At 35.9% G+C, this 24,381-nt stretch overlaps 1 protein-coding gene across 1 annotated transcript in view; it reads right to left on the reverse strand.

Moving 5' to 3' along the window:
- MDGA2 (MAM domain containing glycosylphosphatidylinositol anchor 2) overlaps positions 1-24,381 on the reverse strand; it is an 854,438-nt gene that overhangs the window by 225,614 nt on the left and 604,443 nt on the right. The window contains exon 7 of the mRNA XM_070469091.1: positions 9,825-10,154. Coding sequence (XP_070325192.1) covers positions 9,825-10,154 — 330 coding nt within the window. The remainder of the gene's footprint in view (positions 1-9,824; positions 10,155-24,381) is intronic.

Genomic DNA, 24,381 nt, shown 5'->3' on the forward strand with positions numbered 1-24,381 from the left:
AAATGGCTTTCAACTATGTGTGCTTACCACTGTGTGCACACATATAAGTTTGTGAACTTGAGTCAGAATTCTCTGTCCAAATATAATCTTAGACAGAATTTCTATATAAAAAAGAGAGACAGACTTTGTTCTATTTGAAATTAGAAGGTAAATAAAAAGGGTAAAACTCTCAACTGGTTACTACCCTTCCTCCTGCAGTTTAGCAGCCCCCAAGGATAGATTTTAGAAATATCTAGTTGTCATTGGAACACCATTGAGAAATCAGTTATCCAGCTGATTCTTTTATTCTACAGATGGAAGTTTTGGGGTCTAGCCAGACCCAAGGTCACAATGCTATTAAGTAGTAAATTTGGGCCTGGACCCAAGGCCCAGGCTCTCCACACACTAAGCTGCCTGATGTCAGTCAGACACTTCTCAAATTGACTTGAGTGCACTGGTCACCGACCTAACTGCCCTGGAACGAGGTTGTGAGTGTCCCTCAGCACCTTGTTTGATTTCTATCAAACTCTTCAGCTGAATAAATTTCCACCCCCAACCACCCACAAATACCACACACATGCTATGATAGGTAGACTTTTTTTTTTTCCATCATTTCTCTGTTTTCCATTCTATTTCTTCAAAGTATCCTAAAGCTGTGGTGAAAAGGAATTGAAGATGTAAAGAGGCTACCTCACTTCTCAGGTATAGTTTGTGAGTGAATCTCATGCTGTTTCTACCAGCTAAGCTTTTTGGCAACCCACTCCAGTGTCCCTGCCTGGAAAACTCCATGGACAGAAGAGCCTGGTGGGCTACAGTCCATACATCACAAAGAGTTGACCATGACTGAGTGACTAAGTACACACACACACACACACACACACACAAGCTTTCTGTATCTTCTCTCACATGACACATCCATCAAAGAAATGTGTATCTCCAATGCCTTAATTTACTTCCTAAAAAAATTTTCTGCCTCCTCTTTCACATTATTGCTAAATGACTCACTGAACACCTCGCCATGTTGCAAAGGTAGTCTACGCTACTGGAGAAACAGAGGAAAAGTTTTCTTCCCCCAGTTGATTGAGTGTGAAGCTTCTGAAATATTTCTTGAATGCTCTTCTAATTCTTCAGCATCCTTCCTCTAATTATTTCATTTTGGAACACTGCAAATTCATCCAATGAATAAGCCCTCCAAACACCAATCAGATCATGCTGCTACAATGATAAAATTCTGTGGTCATACTTGACTGTGTGAAGGAGATCTAATTACATTCATTTCCTTCAAAGATCTAGTGTCTTATTACCCCCATTCTTAATCCAGCTCAGACACCACCTGCTTTATGTAACTCTTGTGGAATAGACTGAATAGTTTAATTCTGTATTCTTCTATATCACGCTAATAATTTATAGAGCAAATGCAAGACTATCTGTTAATAAAAATTTTTGAGTTTTTGGATATAAAACCTTTGAATAAGATCCCATACATCTTTATTTCTTCCTGTATCCCTTTTCCTATAGTAGTTGTTTAACAAATATTTTGGGGGGTTGAAAATGCACTACATTTAATGAATTAATCCCTGAATTGTGGATGACAGCTCTATTTAATTTCCTTTTGCCATATTAGAACACTTGGCATTATTCCTACTTGAATTGTCAGTTAACCTTTGTCTCTCAAAGTTAAATCTTCCTCCACTAAGAATAGATTATCTAAGGCTGAGGTCTTGTGAAATAAAGGTCAGATACACCAAAAGAAAGGAAAACATATCAATGACTTAAGTTGTAAATACTGTGTTCATCTCTTGTCATGGGTTTCCTATTAAAAAAAAAAAAAAACAGAAGTTTCAGGAAGTTTCTATAAAGTGCTATCAATTGATTTAACACATCTTTCCACCTTTATTTTGTGCAGTTTTAGCCATTTCTCTCCCATGTCATTCAGCATATTTTAATGTGGCATTTGCTAAGCCTTCTGGAGGTATCCTTACTCTAAAAATATCCAAGTATGAGTTTTTTCTTTGACAGTTTGAATGGCTGATATCAATAGGGAACTGGACTTTAGCTCCAAAGAGTCTTTATCAATGCTACCTGAAGCTAAATGATAGTATCAATAATAATACAAAAATAATAGCTCATGTGGACAACTGACATTTTCTCAAACTTAATTTAGTGTGAGTACACCATTTTTGGACTTCCCTGGCAGCTCAGACAGTAAAGCATCTGCCTACTATGCGGGAGACCTGGATTCAATCCCTGGGTTGGGGATTGGAGTTGGAAAAGGAAAAGGCAACCTACTCCAGTATTCTCACCTGGAAAATCCCATGGACAGAAGAGCCTGGTAGGCTACAGTCCATGGGGTCATGAAGAGTCAGACATGACTGAGCAATGTCACTTCACACCATTTTCAGAAAACTGCTGCTTTTCTTTTATTATTTTAAACATATAATCTGAATAAAAATTGTACTGCTCATTCAGAGTCCAGAAAATTACCCTAACTACTCCCAACAAATCCAGACTGCTGTGTTCACATGTCTCTTACATAGAAACTCTTCACCAGCCACAGAACAATGCAAGACTAATAACATGAGCAGAATAAATAATTCTAAATTATTAAATGAATTTTATATAAAACTCATTTAATGTACAGAGTAAAACCTATTTTCTGATAGGCAACATTAAGCATAAAATTTTCTTCTTGGTAAACTTTTATATACCTAAATATGAGTTTTATAACCATGCCTGCCATGTAGGTTGATATTAATCCCACAAATGAATGGAATTAGGTATCTCTATGAGCATGCCACAGATGAATATTTCCTAGGGAATGTTCTGTGTACATGGTCAATAAAAATAGTATTTCACAGTTCATTTTTTCCTCTGGTAAATTCATTAAGCACTATAGGAATTTGAGGGTCTGAGAACCACAGTAAAGATAACTGCTAGCCATGCTTAGTTCCAGTCCCAGTGCTGGAGAAGAGGCATTTTCAATGTATGTGAAAAGAAAGTGGGGAAGGATACAGAAGAGATAATTCGATGTTTTCAGGGGGACCCATTACTGACACCCTGATCAAAATACTCACCTTCTTTTTGGCCCTTATCAAGGACAGATATAATACCCCTTACAATCAACATAAGACTCAACTGAAAGAGAGGGATTTTCAACACCTAAAGAGTAAATACAATCTGAATGAAACTTCGCCTAAAGTCAATGTGAAAAGCAGCCAATCATCCATTCAGATGTCTCCATAAGCGGGAGAAGCTATAAAGTTCAGAGTATGTCTGATTGTTTTAAAGTTTGTTTGTTTTTTATTCTTTCCTCAGCCATTCAAAATTAAATATATAGAAATTGATTGAAAAAAAAAAAGGTGAAGGATTTCACAGACAGAATTGAGGCAGGAGCAGAAAATTTTGCATGCTAGGAACGAGACGAGCAATTGCAAAATAATCTCAGGAACCCTTGAAAACTGGGCAGCCTAGCATTCATTTAACAAGGAACCAGTAAAGTACAGTTGACCTTGAACCATATGGACTCAAACTGCATGGATTAGCAATAGACAAGCACTACAGCACTACATGATCCTGGGTTGGTTGAACCTGAGGATATGGAACCTCAGATATGAAGGAACCTCAAAATGGAGGCCCTATTACAACATTATGCTCTGTTTTTCCACAGCTCAGAAGTCAGCATCCTTAGCCTCTATGGTGTGCAAGGGTCAACTGCATACACAGACATGAGAAAAAAGAATAACCAAGATTTTTGCCTCAATCATTAGAAAATATATTACTATTTGTATACACAAATAAATTATACATAGATTTAACTTAATTTCATAGTAACTTCACAGCATTCAGCTTTGTCATGATTTTCTTTCTTAATGAACAGGGTTTCAGAAGTCTAGGTTTGAGGTCAGCACACTATGGCCTATGGGCAAAATGTGGTCCACTACTTGGTTTTCGAAATAAGGTTTCATTAGAAAAGAGTAGTGCCCAATCATTTTATTGTCGTGGCAGCTTTCCTATGGTATTAGCAGAGTAGAATAGTTGCAACAGAAACCATGTAGCCTGAAAAACTGAAAATATTTACTATCAGACTCTACAGAAAAAGATTGCTGACCTCTGTTCTCCATTAATTATCTCCATTTGGAGGTCATGGGTTGAAACTCACAGTTTTAGAGTCAAGGAGGAAAATTATTTCTGTGTCCAGTAATTTAGGAACCAATTACATAACTTTTTGGCTACATGGAAGCTTCCTCTGGTCAAATCATTGTCAGCTCTTACATGTGTTAGTCTTACTTATGACATCCTCTTATAAAAAGTGATCTGTCACTCACTATTGTCATTCTCTAAAACTTTAGTTCTAATAAGTACAATTTCATGAGTCTTTACACCTCTATAACTTGAAAAGGGCAAAGAAGCAAACCAATAAGATAATCATTTGTCTTTTGCTCTCATGCTCATTAACTATTCTTATCAGTTGTGTACCATAGTCCTATATTATCAAGAACTTTCGTTTCACAGATGGGAATGCTTGCACAGACACGTAAGTATCATAATTATAATATCTAGTTAGGTAGTTGGGAGCAAAGAGAAAATTTCAAACTAATTTTGTCCCCTTTTTATTTTATATTGCACCTATATTTTCTATTGCTAGCTCCAGTTTAATCCTCTAAATCTTGCTCCATTTTCAGCTTTTTAAAATGCTCCTCTACTTTAACAGAGGAGAAAAAAAAAATCATCAAATTTGTATTGAGTCTTTTGTTATATTTGCCCACCAGATGTCTCACCATGGAATTCCACAGATCACCAGGCTCACTGTTTGTATTTTCTAGGCATAATGCAGGCTTCAAAGTTTAGTATAAACCTACAAGTTTTCAGGTCATGCAAAGGAACACATGCAAGCTCAGGAGCACCAAAGGACTTGATGCAGAACAATACTACAGGAAGCAATGGAACGTTATTCAGCAAGCCCTCTGAAAATTGAAAATCTATAACATTTATACTTACATAAATGTATAACAGATAAGTGATAATATTTTGAGGATTATTTTAACTGTTGCCAAAATTTTAGGCTAAAATTTATGTGCATTTTCCAGCAAGTATGTGAAGGCTTTTCATTTTATAAGATTTAATTGCTACAATTAATATTTCAGTATATTCATTTTTTAAATTAAGAACTTGCCAGAGATTACTAAATGTTTTTTAAAACTTATTTGTAGTCTGACAGTGAAAGTGAAGTTGCTCAGTCGTGTCTGACTCTTTGAGCCCCATGGACTATAGCCTACCAGGATCCTCAGTCCATGGGATTTTCCAGGCAAGAATACTGGAGTGGGTTGCCATTTCCTTCTCCAGGGGATCTTCCCGACCCAGGGATCAAACTCAGGTCTCCCGCTTTGTAGGCAGATGCTTTACCGTCTGAGCTACCAGGGAAGCCCATATTTGTAGTCTAGACACATAAAATATACTTCATTAAAGATAACAATAAAATAAACCAATAAAACTTGCTTATATTAGTATCAGCTGATATTAATTCTACATAAAAAGCAATAATCACATAGTATTTCTGGGACTTCCTTCATCCTGTATATTCTACCAAATGTATTCTCACTTCACCGCCACTATCACAGTGCTACTTCCATCAAGATTTAACTCAAATATTGTTTTTCTGTAGAATTTTCCTGGGCCAATATTTTGTCAATGTTGACAAAAACATTCATAATTCCTACAGAACTCTAATCAAACCTTAAGTACAGTATCTATTCTACTATATTTTGTGCCTAGTTTTTAAATCATCTGACAGCTAAGTAATTTGACAACTTAGACTGTAAGCTCCCAATGGGCAAGGCCCATTATCTGCCACCATGAGACACAGAGCCAGCCACACGGAGCAGTGACATAGTAAAAGAATCTGCGAGGAACATGAATTCTAAAGTGACAGAACAACAAACACTCACAATAAAACAATTTGCATGTTTGTAGGACCAGGAGGAAAAAATATTTCTAATAAGGAATTAAAGTAAAAAGAAGACATAATCTATTATCACATATACCATAATTTTCATTGTTCAATCAGACGCAGGAGGCAAACTCTGAAACACATGGAGCCTCTCTGTTTAAAGTTTTTTTAGTCAAATCATTGTCTTTTAAAAATGTTAATGATTCTGTAAACTAGGATTTATCTTCCTGAGATGTTTTATATTTCAATATTAAAGTCCTCAAAAGCAGATCTAGAAATGCAGTTCTGTCATTTAAAGAAACAGTTTTCAATCTATTAGGCAGAAATGTCTTAATGGTACCTCATTCTCAACTTAATGAATTTCACATATATATCTTGAAACACGGTAACAACTAAGATTCAATATAAGATTCTGTATGGAAAACAAAGGTTCAGATTTTTCTAAATTTAAATTTCATCCTAAATTTGCTTACATTTACCATATACACAGTTTAACAAGAAACAACAATTATACATTCCCTAAACTAGCAATAATTAACAATATCCAAAATGCAAAACGACCTCACATATGTACTTACGTCTAAACAGTAGTCTCCTTTTCTTTGACTTCACTCACCCAATTTGTGGGAATTTCTTCTGAATTCTATATGGTTCATAGAATTAATATAGTTCAGGATTTTCCTGCAGGCTGTCAATTCAATTCAGTTCAGTCACTCAGTCATGTCCGACTCTTTGCAACCCCATGGACTGAAGCACGCCAGGCTTCCCTGTCCATCACTTACTCCTGGAGCTTGCCCAAACTCATGTCCATCAAGTCAGTGATGCCATTCATTATAGCATTCTGCATGCTATAGCTTGTTCAAACTCTATTTCCCAGTGATATCTCTATATTTCATATCAAAGCACTCTTTAAGTATTTTCCCTACTTTGCAGGGATAAATACAATATTTATTGATACCAACTGAATCACACAATCTCTGGTCTACAGACCTTTATGTTGCACTCTGGTATTCTACTGTACTGTAAGCAAAATGAAACATCAAATCCAGTTTCAGCATGAAAACAGAATATGTAATCTCCTTCAGTGACTTATCCTTTAAACACCATCTTCTGTGGATCTCTATCAAAATACAATTCCCTGCACAGATTGCCCTGCAAGCATGTCACCTGTGCAGCCAAGTTTAGAAAGGCCTCCTCACTTGGTTTAATGCTTTGATACTGCCATTAAGAAATTCTTATCAAGTTCTGAACAAGGGACACGCCTTAAAAATTTTTCACTGGACAAATTATGGAGCCAGTCCTGTCCCTGAGAGTCACAGCACATTAAATCATAGTATAAGTTGGTCTTTAGAATGACTTTTCTTAAAGTCAGTAAAGAACTATATGATCAGGAATTATGATCTATATGAACTATATGATCAGAACTATATGATCAGGCACCAAATGTCTATCTTGGAAAGGTAATAATAAGGGGAGGAAAGCAAACCTAAGGGAAAGCTCCATGCACAAATTAGTTTATTGTTTTGATTTAATAATTATTTATTATCTTCTAAGTGCCATGTAATGTTCCAAAGACTGAGATCATAGCAATGAACAATACGGACAAGTTCCCAGACTTCATGGAGTTTCCACTTAAGTTAGGGGACAGACAACCAGGTCTGTCTGTGGTGGGTAGGGCAGAAAAGGGAAATATTTTGGTAAAGGATTTAACATATCTCCTTTAGAGATGTCCTATGACATCCCTTATATGTGGAATCTAAAAAGAAATGATACAAATGAACTTACTTACAAAACAGAGACAGACTTAGAAAATGAACTTATGGTTGCCAGGGGAGGGGAGGGGAAGGGACAGTTAGGGATTTGGGGAAGGCCATTTGGGGAAGTTACACACTGCTATATTAAAAATGGATAACCAGCAAGGAACTATTGTATAGCACATTAAACACTACTCACTGTTATGTTCCAACCTGGATGGGAGGGGACTTTGGGGGAGAATTGATACATATATATGTATGACTGAGGCCCTTCACTGCTCACCTGAAATTACCACAACATTGTTAATTGGCTATACTTCAATAAAAAAAATGTTTAAAACAAACAAACAAAAATATTGATAATACCAAAGGTATTATCACCTTTGGTGACCAGACAAAATGATAATGGTTAAACAAACTTTATTACAACTACATTTTTATTACTAAGAGGTAATTTTGAGTGTTTTCTACTTCTCTGATCATCTTTTAGCATTTTCCTGGAAAAATTTTTGGAAATTTCATAAATTAATGCTGGTCATTTATAATACATAGTTTCAAACAGGCCATATTATTAGGTTATATAAAAATGAGTGTTAGGACTCATTTGGTGAATAATTATATAATGCCCTTGTCTCCTCTCCATTTTCTCCTCCCTTTTCTCTCTAAATTTAATTGTATATAGACTGTGCTCTGTTTGGACAAGAACACTGATTCTTTGCATATGAGTTTGTGTCACCAGTTCCAAAAAAGAAACAAGCAAAAACCAGGCAAACAAACAAAGCAATGGTCATGATTGAATGTAGACCACTTGAAAACTGTCTCTCATAAATAAGGACAAATTCCACAGATCTCACAAAATTGTTGTTACTCTTTAGGAATTATCATATATTGGGCATCCCCTATCATGTTGATGTAGGCATTCAATGGCTATTTGCTGATTGAATAAATACATAAATGAATGATGACTGAGTATGTAAAGAACATCTTTCCAAACACAAGTACCATTCATCACCCTAGAATGGAATATTCCTTAGAAATGATCTAGAATGACGAAAAGCAAGCACATTTGGTCACCCTGAAGTATGGACTATATCCCTTAAGAAGTAAAGTAAATTTAGCGTGTATTGCAATTTGGAACGTGAAAAGACACAAAATCACAAGTCCATCTGTTAACACACAACAATCAAAATTCTGCCTGACTGGAAAGAAGACATTGACTATTTTGATTCCTTCAAAACAGAGTATGTTTGCAATCTACATTTGTGCTCTTTGTTTTCCACACATATTACTCACCCTCAGATTATATGAAAATTAAAACTCAATCTAGTAACAAGCTGTCAAAACAAATAAAGCTACACTGGAGTTCTCCAAATGCATACTCATTGCAGTTCATAAAATCCCAGGGCTTCAAAACATCCTAAGAATTAAGCTAATATGTCCTCCATACCAAAGCCCTGCAATTTTCCTCACCTAAGGATGTTCATTTGATTGAGAGAAAATTGATAACATATTTTCAGTCTTAGTAGAAGAAATTTCACTCCAATATATTTTTATATTTAGTCATTCTTATTGTGAAGAGATACTAACATAAGGGTCTACAAACAGTCACATCTGATTACAATTTTAACATGTTTATCTTTTTTATCTTGGTGGAAAATATATTTCTTATATAACATATTTTAATACTCAAATTATCTCTTGGTATTTTATTCTTAGGAATAAATAGTTTATGCTTGTTTCAATTTTATGAAAATTGTCCCAATTCTTTCAACATTTGGTATTTAACTTTATCAATGAATATAATTATAGACTTAACAAAGAGTTCCTAGTTAATAATTTAAAACCTGGTACCATCTAATCCAGAAGTCTGTATCTATTATAGCCCACACTATTAATTTTACGTGCACTATTTCTGTAAAACCTCATGTAAATATAAACAAAACTTCATGTAAATCTAAATCTAATCAAATTCAAATTCTTTTAACATGGTATTTATTGGGCATTCAGAATGTTAGGATTTTGGTTTCAGGAAACTTTGAAAATAAAAATGTTCTTAGCTTGACTGTAGACTATTTTGTATATTCAACATTAAAAAAAAAGGTTCTCAATGTGAACATCTTTTAAATCATAAATATACTTCTTACCTGTGCTGCTGGATATATTAACATCAATACTGATATCAGATATTCCGCCTCCCTTCAGAGATGCTACACATGTGTATGTCCCAAAATCCGTGAATTTTAAATCAATGATGTCCAAGTTGGTCGTTCCCGGGGAGACATCCGGATCAGTCTGCGTAATAACCATCCGCTCAGAACTTCTTAATGGACGACCATTTTTAAACCAACTAAATGTTAACTCCTCGGAAGGAACAGCTTCTACTTGGCAAGATATTTTCACCTCACGCCCAATCTGGATGTTGTCATCTTTGTGATAAGGATCTGGTGTGATCCAAAATCGTCCTTTTTTTAATGCTAAAACATAAAAATTCCATAAGTAATTAGAGTTACTTTCATAATGTTAGGGATTAATTCACTATATATAGGTAGTCATCTCTGGTCTGAAATAAAGTAAAACAAAGTAAAATAAAATGTATATATGTTTCTTCAATTTCCAAGTAGTGTGCATATTAATAAAACTTTTTTAGGTAATTTAGAAACAATCTAAATAACTAAATTACTTACAGACTCTAAAATGGATTTTTATAAATTGGACAATATTTTCCAGTAATATAAAAATGCTTTAAATCTATATATGATACTTAAACATTGTTGCCATTGAATTTTGAACAAATGATGAAATATGTTAAAGAACTTTAGGTATTAGAATGAAAAATAATTACCTGGATCATTAAGCCCAATTTCTTACCTATGTCGTACCTATTATGGCACCATTTTTCAAATAACTCAAATACAGTGAAAATTTCATAATAAAGAAAATTTTAAAGTTCTGTTCACACGCTGACCAAAACTAGTTTGGTAAGATTCAGTTACTCCACATCACTTCATATTCATGAGGCACTTTCATACTGAAGGAAAATGTTTTTTCAAAAAAATTGCTATGATAGCTCTGTTCCACCATACATAGATGTCTGCAGTAGAAACCATTCACTGGCTATCTCATGCAGATGGCCAAAAGAACCTCTTGGCAGATGGCTTGCAAAACATGCTGTGTTTGTATCCTAACAGCAGTGCCTTCTGGGTCTAAGGTCATTGCTGTTCTTACAGCCTGTGTCAGTAATCATGACTACCCGAAACTTCCAGAAGAGCACACCCTATTGCTTTTCTTAAGGGCTTCAGTGCCGAACTTTGATCCTGTGGTATTCAGTTTGTAATACAGCTTGTTTTTTTTATTAATTGCAATAATACTCTTATGTACACATTATTCTCTTTTCTAATACCCTATCTATGCCCCTCTCCAACATCATCATGCCTACACGATGAAATGGAGCATATGCACTGAAACATAATTATCAGAATAAAATAGTGTTCATTCTCTTTTACCATTATACCTAAATACATGATGACACTGGCAAAAATGTGAATTTAGAGGACCTGCAGATATTGAAGGCCTACTAATTGTATCCTGGGTAGACTTTCCTGAGTTTAACTTGATTTTCCTCAGCTCAAAAAAGGCCAGGAAATACCATGGATTTGGAACTATTTGAGAATAGACTAGAAATTAATTCATTTTTAAATCATAAAGAGATATTTTAATTTTCTTTACTTTTCAGCCTCAAGTATTTTGGTCTGCTTTCTTGTTTGTATCTTAATAAGAAGAGATAAATGAATATCACAAAAGGTTTTTGTATGTCTTTTTTTTATTCAAGAAATATTTATGGGGCTCGTATTCAGAACTAGGCACTGGCAAGATCCTTATAATATGAGGTGAACAAAACAGACATAATTTTGATCATTACATATGGCAAATTGTGTATTCATAATTTATAGTTCAATCTATCTAACCTGTACATATGATACTTACATCTAAAAAGATATGAAATGTTTAATGAGTTTAAAGAAGTCTGAACCGCAGAGGAGAAACCTCCAAAATATTGTTTAGAAAATGCACAAGGCTTCAGTCTTAACAAAATCACCAGAAGACAAATATTTAAGTCAGGTTCTTATATTGCTGTTTGTTACATCTTCCAAATGCAACTGATGAACCTTATTTATTCCAACCATAACTTTATCAGTATATGACTCTAGGATGGAATCAGGAGAAATTATGTAATTCATTATGTAGAGTCACATATATATATTAATAAGGAACTGAAGCATGTGACTTTACATTACATCTAGAAAGGGAAATGTGTTAAAAAATCTCCACATCTGGCTACTTACATTTGATATGAAATACTCTGCACATATAATTCAAATATAGTTGAAGTTCTACAGCACAAACAAAACCATAAGATCACAGAATGTCATTTTCTTATATTTAATAGACCTAAAACATAGTATGTCAAGGGGCATTTACTTTCATTAGCACTCGCAACATTTAAACCAAAGTTTCCTTTCTTTGGTAAGAATTTTCCTTATCCTGTTTCTATAGAGAAATAATAAACCTACATTTAAAAAGATGAAACAGATAATACATAATTTTCAAAGATAAAAAATTATATACATGTTAATAAGTTCATATGGAGGTACATTTCGGATAAGTTCCACTCCAAAGTTTTAAATTGGTTATCATATACAACCACCACAAAAAAACCCTGATGTTTCAATGATTAAAATTTATTGATGAGGTAGCTATTATTTTCTAGCTCTGTTCTCTGTACAGTGACATATTAAAGGGATACTGATGTTGAGAGAACTGCAAACTCCTCAGACAAATAAGATTTAAACTACTAAACAATTCAAAAGCCACTGATAAAAAAACCAAGATATCAATATCTATATTATACATCCTGGACTGTTTTATTCATGAGAGAGAACTTTTAAAACTCAAAGTAAAAATATTAAAGATTATAAATTTAATAATCAATTCATAAATAAAATTAAATATGATGTGCGATTATATTTTTAATAGAAAGCAATATGACCAAGTAGACTTTAAGACTGAACTCCTTGCCACAAATATTTGTTGATTTCAGTACCAGACAATTCTACTATTTGGCCAAAGTCAATCATATTAGTCTCTCAAATGATAGACTCTGAGAGGGACAAGAGGGACAAGCCAGTGTGGCAATGAGCAAATGGTGAGGAACATCAGAACAAGTACCGTGGGTCAACTGACTGGGGAGCTAGCTCTTTAAGTCTGTTTTATATTACATCTTAACAAAATAAACTGGTTTTACATACAGAACAGAAATGTTCTAAAGGAAAAAAAAAGTGTGTGTGTGTGTGTCTGTATGTGTGTAGTCATCTGACAAATTGACTTAATTTTCTAACTTACTTTAGGTGCTCAGAAAACTAACAGCATAGCTCTGTTAACTAGGCACAGGTGCATTAAGAACTTGAAACCCCATCCCAGTTTTTTATTTCTATGTGGTCCAGTATGGGCAATCTAATTTTTACGGGTCAAGTGCATCATTTATAAAAATAGGAGGTGATAGTATTAGACTCCCTCTGAGACCCATTGTGAGAAATAGCTTATTAACAATAGTGTAGATCTTTGAAAATATAAAGTGTTTAATATAGTTAATCAACTGGGAAACAGGTTTCTTCATTTATAATTAAACACTCTTTTTCAGTGAACAATTTATAGTAGTTCATGCAATGTTAATTTAAAGTCATTTCCTGCTACCAGTTAAGATTTCAGATACTTAAAATCAATCTGCGATTAGTACCAGAATATAACAGGGCTACAATAGACATAACAAGACTCTGTAGAACTAAAGAAACTCTATGGAGAAGGAGAGGAGAAATCCCTTTCCCCAAATGCAATTTCATAGCCTGAATATAGAAAATCCCCTAACACCAGCTTCAGAGAACATTAGATTTAGCTTAATGTATCATAAATTGTGATGGATGAACCTCAAAAGGTACTTGTTTAGTCTGGCAATGCATGTAAAAGAACTGGCATCAAGCTGAGCCTCTGTTCTGGATAATCAGCTTAGAAACACTGCAATATAACCCACAGCCCCCTTTCATAACATTGTATTCAGTGAGAACTGAATACAATTGGCCCACATTCACTTTCCAGATATTACTTGCCAGGACATTCCAGTTGCACTCACTGAAGCCCTCAACTTTGAGATTTACAAAGGTACTTTCTGAATAGAATGAAACCAGTGTATAAATGAAAGCCCACTGCAAAGATCTGGGTATGGCTTGCTGCTGACCTTGTCCTAGAGAGAAAAGTGGATTTTTGCTTGTGGATGACTAAAGTTCCAAGGCAGACTTCAATTATTTAAAATTAGATTACTTCTTGAGTTTATCCTTGAGCTAAAGACCAGTGGCTTTGGAGAAGTCTAGGCTCATGACTTCCAGGAATACAATATGCATATAAAGACAATGGGGGCACTGTGGGATTATATCTTGTCTAGAGTCATATATTTAAAATGATAAAATGCACTAATTGTTTGTCATATTTTCCAAGAATTATACAATGCATATTAGTACACATTAAAATAAAATTTGTACTTGAACAAAAAAGAACATTAAATAACATTTTTAAAATGTTTTAAATATTAATGAGAAAGCATCTCTTTGGAGAGAAGAAATATCAGGTATCAACTTCTGAACATCTTCTAAGAATCTGTTTCAGAAGGATGCTAAGACACAGATTGACCACTGACCATCATTCCAAGTAGATAAACTAGCTAAAAACCTCTAAACACCTCACTTCTTATCATCTCAGTAGGATTCTAGTCAACATGAAACACTGACAAATGTTGCTGAGAAGAATGGATCTAGAGATAATTAATAGTGTAATCAGATAAATAAAAATTGATCTTCTATTCATGTAATCTCTGTAAAGGATAATGAATATATTTGAGTGAAAAAAGTACTTGCTAGTCCCACAGGATGCTAGCTAAATAAAGAACTGGAAACATTACATCAGCAAAGAAAGAAAGTGAAAGTGAAGTCGAGTGACTTTTACGACCCTGTGGACTGTAGCCTACCAGGCTCCTCAGTCCATGGGATTCTCCAGGCAAGAATACTGGAGTGGATTACCATTTCCTTCTCCAGGGGATCTTCCCAGTCCAGGGATTGAACCCAGGTCTCCCGCATTAGAGGCAGACGCTTTAACCTCTGAGCCACCAGGGAAGCCCAAAGCAATCTGCCATAGTAAATGAGAGTAGATACAATCTGTCTCTGGGATTTCCCAGGTGGCGCTAGTGGTAAAGAACCCATCTGCTGATGCAGGAGATGTAGAAGATGGGGGTTCAATCCCTGGGTTGGGAAGATTCCCCTGGAGGAGAGTATGGCAACCCACTCCAGTATTCTTGCCTGCAGAATCCCATGGACAGAGGAACCTGGTGGGCTACAGTTCATATGGTAGCAAAGAGTCAGACATGACTGAAGCAACCTAACACACACACATGAATAATCGGTCTTAATATAGTTAAATGCCTACCTGTCTTCTTAAAGAGATTGTAAACTCCTGGGGACTGGGCCCAGGCCTAGCCCCCACTCTGTGTCCCAGTCCAGAACCTGATTCCTTGGTTCCTTGTTAAAGTTAGTATTTAACTGTTTTCATTAAAACAGATTAAAGTTGACTTGTCAACTTTACAGCATTAACTTTACAGATTCCAATTGTTTCCATTCAGTCTGATCTGTCTCTGTTAACTTTGTTCCTGCTTGGTAGTCTTATGTTCTCAGATGCAAGGGGGAAACAGGATAGAGAAAATAAAATTCTCAATATCCTCTGGGATTCAAGGTTTTTGTTTAGGGAGCAAAATCTATTTGATGAGATAACAGTATTAATGTACAGAAAACTCAGGAGACCTCATTCTATCACACTTACTGAAGAGCTAACTTCGTGTCCTAGTCATACAATGGTACAAGAAAATCAGCTGCAAACATGGTATCAGTTACTCATCCCTGCTTTGTAAAGGAGACGGAATTTCATGCAAAAGGGCTTGTTCATATGATTTCGAAAAAGGTTAATAAAAATCATGTTAAAAAAGAACAAAAAGAGAACAAATAAAATTTGAGGACTGACTATGATAGTAAGATTTTTGCTTTTCCACAGAGCTTTGAACATATTAATGTGCACATTAAAATATTCTTGTTCATTCGTAAAGTCATGTCAGACTCTTTGCCACCCATGGACTCAGCTAACCAGGCTCCTCTGTTCTCCACTATCTCCTGGGTTCGCTCAAATTCCTGTCCATTAAGTCAGTGACACTATCTAACCATCTCATCTGCTGCTGCCCTCTTCTCCTTTTGCCTTCAATTTCCCAAAATCAGGGTCTTTTCCAATGAGTTGGTTCATTGCATCAGGTGACCAAAGATTTGAATCTTTACCATCAGTCTTTCTAAAGAATATTCAGGGTTGATTTCCTTTAGGATTGACTGACTTGACCTCCATGCTGTCTAAGGGCCTCTCAAGAGTCTTCTCCAGCACCGCAGTTCAAAAGCATCAATTCATCGGTGCCCAGCCTTCTTTATGGTCCACCTTTCACATCTGTACATGACTACTGGAAAAACCACAACTTTGACTATGTGGATCTTTGTCAGCAAAGTGACGTCGCTGCTTTTTAACACACTGTCTGGGTTGGTTGTACCTTTCTTCCAAGGAGCAAGCATCTTTTAATTTCATGGCTGCAGTCACCATCCACAGTGATTTTGGAGCCCAAGAAAGTAAAGTTTGTCACAGCTTCCACTTTTTCCTTTCCTACTTGCTATGAAGTGACGGGACCAGATGCCATGATTTTCATTTTTTGAATGCTGAGTTTCAAGCCAGTTTTTTCAATCTCCTCTTTCACCCTCATCCAGAAGCTCTTCAAGGTTCCATTTTCTGCCATTAAAGCAGTATCGTTTGCATATCTGAGGTTGTTGATATTTCTCCTGACAACCTGGATTCCAGTTTGTGATTCATCCAGCCTGACATTTCACATGATGTACCCTGCATATAAGTTAAATAAGCAATGTGACAATATATAGCCTTGATGTACTCCTTTTCCAATTTTGAACCAGTCAGTTCTTCCATGTCTGGTTCTAGCTGTTGCTTACTGACTAACATACAGGTTTCTTAGGAGGCAGGGAAAGTGGTATTCCCATCTTTTGAAGAATTTTCCACTGTTTGCTGTCATCCACACAGTCAAAGGCTTTAGTGTAATTCATGAAGCAGAAGTAGGTGTTTTCCTGAATTTGCTTTGCTTTTTCTGTGATCAAACAGATGTTGGCAATTTGATCTCTGCTTGCTCTTTTTCTAAATCCAACTTATACATCTGGAAGTTCTTGGTTCACATACTGTTGAAACCTAGCTTGAATGATTTTGAGCATTACCTTGCTAGCATGTGAAATGAGCACAATCGTACTGCAATCTGAATATTCTTTGGCATTTCCCTTCTTTGGGATTGGAATGAAAACTGACCTTCAGTTCCGTGGCTACTGCTGAGTTTTCCAAATTTGCTGACATACTGAGTGCAGAACTTTAACAGAAGCGATCTTCTAGGCTTTTAAAAAGTCCAAGTCTGTCACACTCACTAGCTTTGTTTGTAGTAATGCTTCCTAAAGTCTGCTTGACTTCACACTTTTCTGGCTCTAAGAGAATGACCACACAGTGGTAGTTATCTAGGTCATTAACACCTTTTTGTATAGTTCTTATGTGTTTTCTTGCCACCTCTTTTTAATCTCTTCTTTTTCTGTTAGTTCCTTACCATTTCTGTCCTTTATTGTGCCCATCGTTGCAGGAAATGTTCCCTTGATATCGCTTTGTTGAAGACATCTCAAGTCTCTCCCATTCTATCGTTTTCCTCTGTTTCTTTGCCATGTTCATTTAAGCAGCGTTCTTACCTCTCCTCACTATTCTCTGGAACTTTGCATTCAGTTGGGTATATCTTTCCATTTCTCCCTTGTCTGTTTCTCTTCTTTCCTCAGCTATTTGTAAGACAACCGCTTTACCTTCTTCAATTTCCGTTTCTCTGGGAGGGATTTGGTCACTGCCTCTTCTACAATGTTGTGAACTTCCATCCATAGTTCTTCAGGCTCTCTGTTACCAGGTCCAATCCCTTGAATCTATTCATGACCTCCACTGTTTAATCGCAAGGGATTTGATTTAGGTCATACCCAGAAGGCTTAGTGGTTTTCTCTACTTTCTTCAGCTTAGGCCTGAACTTTGCAATAAGGAGCTCATGATTTGGGCCACAGTCAGCTCCAGGTATTCTTTTCACTGACTATAGAGTTACTTCATCTTTGGCTGCAAAGAGCATGGTGGCCGTTTGGTCGCTAAGGCGTGTCCGGCTCTTGCGACACCATGGACTGTAGACTGTCAGGCTCCTCTGTCCGTGGGATTTTCCAGGCAAGCATAATCAATCTGATTTCAGTATTGACCATTTGATGATGTGCGTGTATAGAGTCATCTCTTGGGTTGATGAAGAAAGGTGTTTTCTATGATCAGTGTGTTCTCTTGACAAAACTTAGCCTTTGCCCTACCTCATTTTGTATTCTAAGGTCAAACTTGCCTGTTATTTTGGGTGTCTCTTGTGTCTCTACTTTTGCATTCCAATCTCCTATGATAAAATAGACATTTTTAAAAATTTTATTGTTATTATTATTTTTTTTTTTTTTGGTGTTAGTTATAACAGGTACTGTAGGTCTTCATAGAACCAATCAACTTCAGCTTCTTCGGCACTAGTGGTTGGGAAATGGACTTGGATTACCCCTGTCATAATGTTCATGGGGGTCTCATGGCAAGAATACTGGAGTGCATTGCCACTTCCTCCTCCAGTGTACCACGTTTTGTCAGAACTCTTCACTATGACCCATCATGGCAAGGCTCACAGCTTCATTGAGTTACACAAGCCCCTTCACCACTAAAAGACTGTGATCCATGAAGGGGAAATATTCCTAGAGGAGTTAATAATATTAATAAAAACCCTTTACTTGTGGAATATCTTATCCTTTAGGACTAGTATCTCATAGGATAAAGTAAGAGAATCTATTATCTGATGAAAACCATTAAAGCGACTCTAAAATTAGACTCCATTGTTGTTACAGGCATTTCCATCATAAGCACAACAAAATGATAGACACAATACAATTCTCTTGTAAAAATAAAATTTATAATTAGAAGAAAAAATAAAGGAAAAGGTAAATATCTTGATTTAAGTTGTGTTTAATGACACAATGAATTGCAAAACACACTTCAGAGCCATGTAATAAAGTATCTGCACTAACACTAGTGTGGTTCTTCCTTTTCCCAAGCCACCAAGACTTCTTCAAACTGAATTATCAGTTTGTTCCTATCTTGGAAATGCACATTTTGAAATATCCAACTGTCATGAAAAAGGGATGAAATGTGTTAGCGTCTGTATAAGTTGCAATTATCGATACAAGCTAAAATACAGTCTCGCTCAGTTGCTTGAGGGAAAAATAATAACATATATTTATTTATATCTTATGTTGATATAAAAAGTATTTAAAGTGTTATTATAACATGTATTAAAACTTCTAGAAGATGGACAGGAGGAAGAAGTTCTTTTTCTGTTTTTTTAATGTACTATTTGCTATTCTTATACTCATTTCTTTTATATAAATATTGCCAATCTATGGTCTAAATGAAAGCTCATTAACAATGCAAGAACAAAAAAAAAATCATTACATCCATTTCCAAAAAGCAGTTTAAAATAGCACCCTTGATAATTTGAATGCAGAAGTAAATGCTGAAAGGAAATTGGTCGTTCTATTTAATTATGAAGTATCAAGGCTCTATTTACTTTGTGAATTTACTCAAAGCTAATTACTGCACTTAGTCATTCAAATTGTTTAAGCAAAGTATGGTTGAATTTTTAATTCTCTTTTAAATGTCCTTGCTCAGAATAACTGCAGGTAAGTATTTTGAGTAGAAATTAAAGTAAAAAAAAAAATCTTTTAGGGGTCATAAATTTTGCTTTTAGATATAAGCCCTTCCTTGAGAGGAGAAAAGGAAGTGGATTAAAACAATATTATTACTATCATCAATAGTATTTTTCCATTCTTACCATGTTAGCCCTATCTTAAGGAGAAATATATATTAGCTATAAAGTTATCAAAGTGTCCATATAATGTCATAAGTAGAGACAAATAATTTCAAAGTATTGTTGCTTTTCAGTCACTCAGTTGAGTGACTTTGCAACATCAAAGACTGCAGCGTGCCAGGCTGTCCTGTCCTTCACCATCTCCCAGAGCTTACTCAGACTCATGTCCATTGAGTCAATAATACCACCCAACCATCTCACCCTCTTTCACCCCTTCTCCTCCTGCCTTCAATCTTTCTCAGCATCAGGGTCTTTTCCAATGAGTTGGCTCTTCGCATGAGGTGACCAAAGTATTGGAGCTTCAGTATCAGCATCAGTTGCTCCAATGAATATACAGGATTGGTTTCTTTTAGAATTGACTGATTTGATCTCCTTGCAGTCCAAGGGACTCTTAGGAGTCTTCTCTAACATTACAGGTCAAAGCAGCAATTCTTTGGTGCTCAGTTTTCTTTATGGTCCAATTCTCATATCCATACATGACTACTGGAAAAGCCATATCTTTGCCTATATGGACCTTTGTCAGCAAAGCAATGTCTCTGCTTTCTAATATGCTGTCTGGGTTTGTCATAGTTTTTCTTCCAAGGACCATGTGTCTTAATTTCATGGCTGCAGTCACCATCTGCAGTGATTTTGGAGCCCAAGAAAAGAAAATGTGTTTCTGTTTCCATTGTTTCCCTATCTATTTGTCATGAAGTGATGGGACTGGAAGCCATGATCTTAGTTTTTTGAATGTTGAGTTTTAAGCCAACTTTTTCACTCTCTTCTTTCACCTTCATCAAGAGGCTCTTTAGTTCTTCTTCACTTTCTGCCATAAGGGTGGTGTCACCTTCATATGTGAGATTATTGATATTTCTCCTAGCAATCTTGATTTCAGCTGACGTTTCATCCAGCCTGGCATTTTGCATGATTTACTCAGCATATAGGGATCCCCTGGTAGCTCAAGTGGTGAAGAACCCTCCTGCAATGCAGGAGAACTGGGTTAGATCCCTGGGTTGGGAAGTTCCCCTGGAGAAGAGAATGGTTACCCAGTCCCATATTCTGGCCTGGAGAATTCCACGGACAGAGGAGCCTGGCAGGCTACAATCCATGGGGTTGAAAAGAGTAAAAAACAACTGAGAGACTTTCACTTTACTTCTTACTCTTCAGTTCAGGTTCAGTTCAGTTGCTCAGTCGTGTCCAACTCTTTGCAACCCCATGGACTTCAGCACGCCAGGCCTTCCTGTCCATCACCAACTCCCAGAGTTTAATCAAACTCATTGCCCATTGAGTCAGTAATGCCATCCATCCTCTGTTGTCCCCTTCTCCTCCTGCCCTCAATCTTTCCCAGCATCAGGGTCTTTTCAAATGAGTCAGCTCTTCACATAAGGTGGCCAAAGTATTGAAGTTTCAGCTTTAACATCAGTCCTTCCAATGAATATTCAAGACTGATTTCCTTTAGGATGGACTGGTTGGATCTATATAAGTTAAATAAGCAGGGTGAAAATATACAGCCTTGATGTACTCCTTTCACAATTTTGAACCAGTCTGTGGCTCCATGTCTGGTTCTGACTATTGCTTCTTGACCACAGGTTTCACAGGAGGCAGGTAAGGTGTGTGGTATTCATATCTCTTTAAGACTTTCCCACAGTTTTTTTTTTTGTGTGATCCATAAAGTCAAAGGCTTTAGTGTATTCAGTGAAGCAGAAGTTTTTCTGGAATATTCTTGCTTTTTCTATGATCCAATGCATGTTGGAAATTTGATGTCTGGTTCCTCTGCCTTTTCTAAATTCATCTTGAACATCTGTAAGTTCCAATTACATACTGTTGAATTCTAGCTTGGATAATTTGAGCATTACTTTGCTAGCATGTGAAATGAGTGCAATTGTGCGGTAGGTTGAACATTCTTTCTCATTTCATAGTATGGCTACTATGTGTATGGTATTTGACACAGTGTAATATCTTACACTAGCTATTTGAATAGGAGAATATTAATGAGCACAATTTATACATCCTATGTCATTAAAATTAGTAGGTATTTTGAATTCACATTTTCTATCAAACTAAATATACCCATTCACTATGAAAAGAGTGAATCTAAGATGAGTTATACTTTTATTAATTTTGAAAAACTTAGGACTAGAAACAGCCATAACAAGAACTGCAACTTAGAAAGGTCTGTGCTAACCTTTTGAAGTCTTTGAGAAAATAGCACATCCTTAATATTTATGGAATTGATTATATAGTAGTGAAAACTGGAAGAAAATAATGAGATTAATAAACTAAAAAAAACATTACTTTTTTGCTTTCCTTACTTTCTGTCTCATAAGCTGTGTACTCTCTCCTTTCCAGAAGGGTCCGGTCCACTTACCAATATTTCTCCCCGTACCCTGATGCAAGGCTATGCGCTTTCCTCTGAAATTTCAATACTTTCTCTTTCATATTGTTAGGTAGTTAGAATAGGGAAAAGGAGTCCAGACTGGCGGTGGATAAAAGAAAAGGGAGGGAAAAGCCCAGGAAAATAGAACAAAGGAAGGTCCAAGGACCTGAGTGAGGACCTCAGGTAGAACAAACAGCACTCCTGGCTAGCCCAGTTTACACAGGGCAGGCCCAGGGGAGGAAAATGCATAGAAAAAGAGGAGCCAAAGTGTCAGGGCTCTCTCATCTCTTCGAGTCTTTTGGGTTGGCATGCCTTCATGCCTCAAGGATGTATTTTCCTTTTATTTTATAAATAAAACTGAGCTGTAACACGGAGCTGTAACACTGATCTGTTCGAGAGCTATAACACAGTCTATCTGAGAGCTGAGAGCTATAACATAGTTTATCTGAGAGCTGTGACACTCTGAGAGCTTTAACGTCTTGCTTCAAATTTTTGTTGTGAGGAGATAGAACTGAGGAGATTACACTCCCCTGACAATATGATGTTTAATCTTAGAGTAGAAAGTTGTTTAGATCACATCGAAACTTAGAAGATATTCCTATAATGAATAATCTTACAAATTATTTGTTTCAATCTTCTCAAAAAAAAAAAAAAAAGAAACATCAATTTTCTCCTGTGTCAAAATGCACTCATTCCGGTGGGCAGTTCACACACTGATTTTCACTGGTGCAATTCTGACACTGACGTCTCAAAGGTTACCAGTAACCTCTTATTCAATTAATACAAAGATATCTTCCAGTTTTTCTCCATGTTTTTGTATCACTTGTATTTTGTACTTCATATCACTTTACTTATTCTTTCTTCCTTCTTGAAAATTCTTTCTACAGACTTCTATGACTAGGGAAATATAATATTTAGAAAATAAATAAATTAGTTGACTTTGCACACATGCATCACAATTTTCATGAACCATGTCCTAGTTCTCTTGTTCGTTTGAATTTTATCTTTTGAACAGTTTTTGTAAAGCTAGTCTCTGTTGAGAAAGAAAGGATTTCTATAAATTACTGTCATAATTGCAGACCACAAAATTTTTATTTAATGTTCTACCTTTTAATTTGCTGCCCACATTTAGGCATATGAGATTATCATTTGTTTTGTTTCTTGACACACAAAAGATTGCAACAAGATCCACACACCTTCCATTTAAATTATGATAATTATTTAATCATTTGAATCTATTCTTTCATTTTTAATAGTAAACAGCAAGGTGATTAACCTAAATATATTGAGTGATCAGATGAAAGTTACCTGTATTTACTATGAATTTATAAACATTATCTTAAATTGTAACCTGTCTTGTGAGAATCTGAAATGTCAACACCATTGACAAAGCCAACTAAACATTCCCCCCAGTGTGACTAAACATTAGACATATTTTGTCCTGACTCTAGGCCCCAGTCTTCCTTTTCCTCTGAGAGCATTTACCTTTAGAAAACTTCCAGTGGTAGAACAACTTTTCTGCTCCTTTGAGATGAAAATTTTATAAGCCAGAAATGGCTTTTTCAAGGAGCTAGGTGCCATCCATTCAAAAAGGACTAACCTCAGAGACACTGTGGGTTCAGTTACAGAGCACCACTATAAAGCAAAGATTGATAAATGGACTCACAAATTTTTCAGTTTTCCAGTGCATATGAAAGTTATGTTTACACTATGCTATAGTCTAGTATGGCACCCCACTCCAGTACTCTTGCCTGGAAAATCCCATGGATGGAGGAGCCTGGTAGGCTGCAGTCCATGGGGTCGCGAAGAGTCAGACATGACTGAATGACTTCACTTTCACTTTTCACTTTTATGCATTGGAGAAGGAAATGGCAACCCACTCCAGTGTTCTTGCTTGGAGAATCCCAGGGACGGGGGATCCTGATGGGCTGCTGTCTATGGGGTAGCACAGAGTCGGACACGACTGAGTGACTTAGCAGTATAATCTAGTAAGTGTGCAATTTAGCATTATGTCTAAGAAAGCAAAGTACATACCTTAATTAAAGAATACTTTATTGCTAAAAAATGCTAATAAAAAAAATTAAAAATGCTAATCATCACCATAGCTTTCAGCAAGTCCCAACTTTTTTGCAATAGTAACATCACAGATCAACACAACAAATATAATAATAATGAAAAAGTTTTAAATATTATGAGAATTGCAAAACTG

This window comes from Odocoileus virginianus, chromosome 6 (assembly GCF_023699985.2).
Source record: "Odocoileus virginianus isolate 20LAN1187 ecotype Illinois chromosome 6, Ovbor_1.2, whole genome shotgun sequence".
In the NCBI taxonomy this organism is placed as follows: Eukaryota; Metazoa; Chordata; class Mammalia; order Artiodactyla; family Cervidae; genus Odocoileus; species Odocoileus virginianus.